Below are 6,811 nucleotides of genomic sequence, written 5' to 3' on the forward strand. Positions count from 1 at the left end.
ATATAAAAACTCATCAATATTATATAAATACAATACGAGATATTTATTAGGGTCAACTTAACTTTATTTCATAATTTTTTTTGTCATTTGACTTATTAAATATCTAATATCATATTCGAATTATCTCTTTTGACGTAATATTGGCTTTAAGAATATATTTCGTATTCTATCATTACGAATTATATTTATTTATTCTCAATTTGAATTATCACTTTTCGTATTTTTTTTTTAAATAAAAACATTTTAAAAAAATTGTTATATTCTCCTACAAATATCAAGTTCAAATATAATCTAATATAAATGAGAATAAAATCACTAAACTGCATATATTAAATTTAAATGTTTCAAAAGTAAAACCAAACCAAAGATTGTTTTTATTTTAAAAGATAGGCAGTGTTTTTTGAATCATTAGTTCATTTATTTATTTTTTAAATAAGATATACATAATCATATAGTAATTTTGATTAGGTCGGCTAATTAGATTTAAATTAGAATTATTATTATTTTGGGTATATAAGTTGGTACTTTTGTTTTAGTTTAGGGTAGAAAGAATAGAAAGGTTTGGTAGTGAGAAAAGAGCAGATTAATAGGGGTGGTCTTCGTCGTCGTCCTACCTGAGTCTTTCCGTAGCAGCAACACTCACCCAAACACACCCCGAACCCGAAGACCCTATTCTCAACCTTCCTAGGGTTTATACTCTGTTTCGGGTATTTCTCTCTCCCTCTACTCTCTGGTTTGTACTTTGGAAATTTCTTTTTAGGGTTTCGCTGTCGTGCATTTATGCATTCTAATTCCATGTATGTACCTGTGAAACTTCAGTAATTTAGAGGTAAACGATCTGTATCAGTATTAACTTTCAACTCTGGATTTGATGGTGTGGGAGACATGAGAATCTGTGTGATTTTGTTTTTGGGTTGGTGCGATGATTGGATTCAAGCGTGGAGTTTTTTTTTTTTTTTGGGTATTAAGTGGATAAATGTGTTTTGTTTTAGCTTGTTATGGCCAATGCTGATTTATTATTATTTTTTATAATAATTTACTCTCTCTCTCTCTATCTATATATATATATATAGTCTTTTTGCTTTCTGAAATTTGGTTCCTTTTAGTTGTTCACTCTCTTTGGGTGCAAGGATAATGGTCAGTTATTGCTGTGTTTAAATGGATCAATAATATATCATGAATGTGAGTAAATTCTTTCTATTCTGAAATCTGGGTGTCGTATAATTTCGTTACATTTATAAAATAATAATAGAGATAATAATTTTTTATACATTATGGATATGGTTCGTATGTAAATTCAATAGAAGAAAGAGGAAGTGACTTATTGTTGTTTGAAGACTCAGGTTCTTATGGATTCACCTGAACACAGTCGGAGTTACACGAAACGAGACATGGATGATGGCTCAGATGTGAAGAGTGATAGGGCTGGCGATGATGATGACTGGGATGGCGCTGATAAGAGGAAACACAGGTCAAGTAGGTCAAGAAAGTCTGGTACTGGAGAGGAAATTGACGGGTTTGATGGTAATAGTAGAAGAAAAAGTTATGGGGACAGAAATGACGGTAGAAAAAAATCTGGTGGCTCAAGCAGAGCTGATAGTGAAGAAGACGATTATGACTCGAGAAAAGATTTGCGTACTAAGCACGTGAAGAAAAAGCAAGAAGAAAGCAGCTTGGAAAAATTGAGCAGTTGGTACCAGGACGGAGAGTTAGAGAACAAGCAAGATGGTGGAGACAAGTCAGGGAATAAAGGGAAAAGTCGAGTTGATGAAACTGAGAGAAGGAAAGTGAATTTGAAGAATACAGATAATGAAAGTTCTCAAAGTAAAAGTAAATGCAAAGAAGAAAAGTCACATGATGCAGAGCCTGAGAAGATGCTGGATAGAGAATCTAAGTATTCAGACAAGAAGGAAAGCGGTCGAGAGAAGAGTCATGGATTGACAGAACATTCAAGAAGCACCAGAAGAAGATGGGATGAAACAGATGTTGTCAAGAAAGCAGAAGAGAGTATTTCTGAAAGAGCTGATTCAAAAAGTGGTAAGGCTTCTGATCCCAAGTATGAAAGTTCTAGAGACAAAAGTGCATCTACCAGAAATGAAACCAGTGATGGTAGAAGCCGAGTTGCAGATTCAATTAGTGAAAGAGGCACTAAATCTAATAACAGAGAAGACAGAAAAGCGGATACAGAGAGAAGTAAGAGTAAAGGCAGGTCAGAACCGCTGGAAGAAGATAGTAGGGGTAGTCCCATTACTCGTGAAGATATATCGGGAAGGGAGAAAGTTGAGAAGCATAAGCAGCAGAGAACTTCTACTCGTGATGTTCCTGAAAACCGAGAAAGATCCTCTAATGCAGATGAAGATGGAAATGCATGGACAAAAGATAAAGGATCAAGAGAGGTGGGTAATGCAAACAGGTCTAGGACTCCAGAGAGAAGTGGGAAGCGTCATCATGATTTAGAGTATTCTGATATGGAGCATGAAAGAAGTTTTAAGCGGAAGGAACTTGAAAAGGATGTTTATAAGGATGATCGGTCAAAAAGCAGGGATGAGAGTTGGAATGAGCGAACTAGGGACCGTGAATCTTCCAAAGAAAATTGGAAAAGAAGACAGAGCAGTGATAATGATAAAGACTCTAAAAATGGGGATGTTGGTTATGAGCATGGAAGAGAATGGGAAATTCCAAGACATGGTCGTGAGAGGGGTGACAGTGAAAGGCAAAATGAAAGGCCTCATGGTCGATCTGGTAATAGAAAAGATGGAAGTAGGGGTGAAGCTGTGAAAACATCCTCAAACTTTGGAATTTCGAATGAAAATTATGATGTGATTGAGATCCAAACCAAACCTTTAGATTATGGAAGAGCAGATTCTGGATCCAACTTTTCTAGGAGAACTGAAGCTGGTCAGCAATCTGATGGAAAATCAGCCCCTAATGATGAAGAATGGGGATATTTGCAAGATGAACGATCTAGAAGGTCTGAGTTTACTTCTGGGCCGCCTGGTGAAGGTGTAAAGGAGAGGTATCCAGATGATGGTATGCGAGATCAAAATTCATGGAGGGATGACTTTGATTTCCATGGAGGAAAGGGCCGAGGCCAAAAAGGTGCAATGTCTGGTCGCAGTGGTGGTGGTCAAAGTTCTAGTGGTGGTTCACAACCTCCTTATGGAAGCCAAGAGCAGGGATCATTCAATAGAGCTTCTCTACAAGGAATAAAAGGAGGTAGACTTGGGAGAGGAGGAAGAGGCAGACCTTCTGGAAGAGATGGTCAACAGGTTGCAATCCCTCTGCCAATTATGGGATCACCATTTGGACATCTTGGAATGCCTCCACCAGGACCCATGCAGCAACTTAATCCTAGCATGTCACCAGCTCCAGTTCCACCAATTTCCCCTGGTGTCTTTATCCCACCATTTAGTCCACCTGTTTGGCCTGGTGCTCGAGGTGTTGATATGAATATGTTAGCTGTTCCTCCGGGGCCATCAGGTCCGAGATTTCCCCCTAATATGGGGTCTGCAGCCAATCCTGCAATGTATTTTAATCAATCAGGCCCTGGAAGAGGAGGTCCTTCTAGCATGTCTGGCCCCAATTTCAATGCTTCTGGACCAATGGGTCGTGGAACTCCAGCCGATAAAAGTCCTGGTGGCTGGGCTCCTTCCAAAGGTAATGGACCTCCTGGTAAAGCTCCTTCCAGGGGTGAGCAAAATGATTACTCCCAAAATTTTGTTGACACTGGTATGCGACCCCAGAATTTTATTAGAGAGCTAGAGCTTACCAATGTCGTGGAGGATTACCCCAAGTTGAGGGAACTCATACAGAAAAAGGATGAAATTGTGGCTAAATCTGCTTCTCCTCCCATGTATTTTCAATGCGACCTGAAAGAGTTTGAGCTGTCACCGGAGTATTTTGGGACCAAGTTTGATGTCATCCTTGTTGACCCTCCTTGGGAGGAGTATGTGCATCGTGCTCCTGGGGTGGCTGACCATATGGAGTACTGGACATTTGAAGAAATAATGAATCTTAAGATTGAGGTAATTTGTTGTACAACTACATTTTATGGAAACTGTGCTTATTGTGTTGGTTAAGTAAATTGTCATATTTGCGCCTATATTCACAAGTTGATATCAAATGTTTATCTTGTTTTTTCTCCCCCATTTTCTTTGTTTACTGCTAAATGGTAAAATAATGGTACAGTATCTGGTAGTACCATATAAAAAATTTGCTACTTCTGCCTTGGAAACATGTCTTGTTTCAATTGCTTGCGAACCATCCTGTGGTTATCATTCTTTCTGTTTCATTTCTAATTACAAGTACTTGATATTTTTTTCTTTCATTTCTTATTAATGTTCTTGCAAATTAACTTTTTGTTTTGACATCCTTTTTTTTTAAAACTTTATTCTTTATTTATTTGTTTGTTGTATTCACAGGCAATAGCAGACACTCCTTCTTTTATTTTCCTCTGGGTGGGTGATGGTGTTGGACTTGAGCAGGGCCGTCAATGTCTGAAGAAGGTGTTTTCTTAGACCTTTAGGACTGCGATATATTTGTAGATTGTCATCTTTCATTACCAAATATACATTTGTTACTGAAAGTATGTAATATGTTTCCGCAGTGGGGATTCCGTAGATGTGAAGATATTTGTTGGGTAAAGACCAACAAAAGTAATGCAACTCCAGGATTGCGGCATGATTCTCACACTCTGTTTCAGCATTCAAAGGTTGGTTTGTGATGTTTTCTAATGCGGAAATCAGCAACTTCATTTGTCACACGATTTTGTATATATTGAATGCTCTGTATATCTTAATATTTTTTTTCAATTTCTTTTAGATACATGAAAAGTTAACTTGAACAAGTAAAGCTCAGTTTTTTAAATATTTTATTGTGTTATTAATTTGATGAAGGAGCACTGCTTGATGGGGATAAAAGGCACAGTTCGTCGAAGCACTGATGGTCATATAATCCATGCTAACATTGATACTGATGTAATAATTGCTGAGGAACCACCTTATGGTTAGTATTTCATTTACATCTATGTTGTGGTTTTCATTCATTTGGATGATGTGTGTTGAATGGTGATTTTATCTTGTATCTTGTCTATATGGTTGGGTTTTGTACTGTAAATATTGCATAACTGTAATCTCTTGCCCTAGTCAGAAATTCATGTGCTCTCAGTTTCTGAGCAGTACCTCTACGTTTTTGGTATCCAAAAATTGAAATGTCATCTAATGCAATGAGTGCACAATTTTATTGCTTGGAATTTTGCAGGTTCAACCGAAAAACCCGAAGACATGTATAGGATTATTGAACATTTTGCCCTTGGCCGGAGGAGGCTTGAGCTTTTTGGTGAGGATCATAATATTCGGTCTGGTTGGTTGACTGTTGGTAAAGAACTGTCGTCATCGAATTTTAATAATGAGGTACAGACTTCTGGTTTATTATATAATGCACATTAACATTATCAAATTTCATCTTGTATGGATTGATGAAATCATCTTTATGTTATCGACTAAACCATTCTATTGTTCAACTGGCTGTTTTTTTAGTGAGAATTTGACTTGTGATTTGCATGATATACAGGCATATATCAGGAACTTTTCTGACAAGGATGGAAAAGTTTGGCAAGGAGGCGGTGGACGTAATCCACCTCCCGAGGCACCCCATCTGGTTGTGACAACCCCAGAAATTGAGTCTCTTCGACCCAAGTCACCGATGAAAAATCAGCAGCAACTGCAGCAACAACCATCAGTGTCGATTTCTCTGACCTCTGCTAATTCAACCAATAGAAGGGCTGGAAATTCGCCACAAAATCTAGCGGCTATAAGTATAAACCAAGAGGCTAGTTCCAATGCCTCAAACCCAGGTGCTTGGGCTGAGGGTTTCAAAGGTCGAGAGGGCAACATCCCTTCCGATGATAAGATTTTTGATATGTATGGCTACAATGGCCGTCCAAACGGAGAATATGTAGATTTTGAGTCTCACAGACAAATGAATTTGTTGTAACACAAAAATGTGCTCCGAACTCGATGTAGTATGTTATTTTTTTCTTCCCCTTATTATTATTTAAATGAAAATAGAAAAAATAAAAGAAAAAATGAGAAAATTTTACATTTATAAATCCTTGTTCCTCACATGATAATTTTTTATTTTTTTTATTTTTTTTTATATATATAAATGAAGTTGTAAATACTTTCAACCCAATCCAAGATGATTTGAGCCCGTGGTTTGTCATTCTGCCTGACTCATCGCTAGTTTTTGACTCGGGCTTACTAAATTTTTCCAGGGAAACTGCATTACAAGGCTTCATGAATGATGAAACTGATACGTTCATGAGTATTTGGTTTAATAAATACTTTTATTCATTATTTTATAAACAATTTAATAAACTATCAATGGTCTTTCATCAATCCAACAATCTGTATGAAAGTGGAATTGTTTACCGTCAAATTTAAATGATCAACAGACTTATTAAGCCATTGACAATGTTGGCTGTCAAAGATATATCAATTATTATATTTCTAAGGATATTGGCCCAATAGTGTAACCGTTAGTACTCATTGTTCGTTAAGTATCTAAGTAATACACTTTTATACTCTAAATTAAAGTGTAACTTTTGAAAGGATTTAGATATTATAGCTGCCAATATTGTTAAATTTTTTAAATACTATAAAAAATCATTTTAAATTTTAGAAAATCTAAAAGATATTAAAAACTAATTAATAAAACTAAAATTTACAAATTCTAAAAATTAAAATTGAAAATCAAAATCATTCCAAAATCCATAGTATTAATTAGTTTTTAATAATCTGAAGATTTTTTA

General features: G+C 36.3%; 1 protein-coding gene across 2 annotated transcripts; it reads left to right on the forward strand.

The window, feature by feature from the left end:
* The first annotated feature begins 536 nt into the window (after positions 1 to 536).
* On the forward strand, positions 537 to 6,513 carry LOC133834693 (N6-adenosine-methyltransferase non-catalytic subunit MTB). Of its 2 annotated transcripts, none has more exons than XM_062264374.1 (7): positions 537 to 707; positions 1,338 to 4,025; positions 4,422 to 4,505; positions 4,607 to 4,711; positions 4,896 to 5,004; positions 5,260 to 5,411; positions 5,572 to 6,513. In XM_062264374.1, the coding sequence occupies exons 2-7, from the start codon at positions 1,350 to 1,352 to the stop codon at positions 5,992 to 5,994; spliced, it is 3,549 nt and encodes a 1,182-aa protein (XP_062120358.1). In that variant the 5' UTR covers positions 537 to 707; positions 1,338 to 1,349; the 3' UTR covers positions 5,995 to 6,513. The 2 variants fall into 2 exon arrangements, with proteins under 2 accessions (XP_062120358.1, XP_062120359.1); XM_062264375.1 differs by having other exon boundaries at positions 539 to 707; positions 1,344 to 4,025.
* The last annotated feature ends 298 nt before the right edge of the window (positions 6,514 to 6,811 follow it).

This window comes from Humulus lupulus, chromosome 5 (genome assembly GCF_963169125.1).
Source record: "Humulus lupulus chromosome 5, drHumLupu1.1, whole genome shotgun sequence".
Classification (NCBI taxonomy): Eukaryota; Viridiplantae; Streptophyta; class Magnoliopsida; order Rosales; family Cannabaceae; genus Humulus; species Humulus lupulus.

What these genes read in the sequence shown, in the direction of transcription:
- LOC133834693 (XM_062264374.1), top strand. Translation starts at nt 1,350, where the DNA reads ATGGATTCACCTGAACACAGTCGGAGTTACACGAAACGAGACATGGAT. An exon ending in CTCTGTTTCAGCATTCAAAG is followed by an intron (nt 4,712 to 4,895) that starts GTTGGTTTGTGA and finishes AATTTGATGAAG; the next exon opens with GAGCACTGCTTGATGGGGAT. An exon ending in TGCTGAGGAACCACCTTATG is followed by an intron (nt 5,005 to 5,259) that starts GTTAGTATTTCA and finishes GGAATTTTGCAG; the next exon opens with GTTCAACCGAAAAACCCGAA.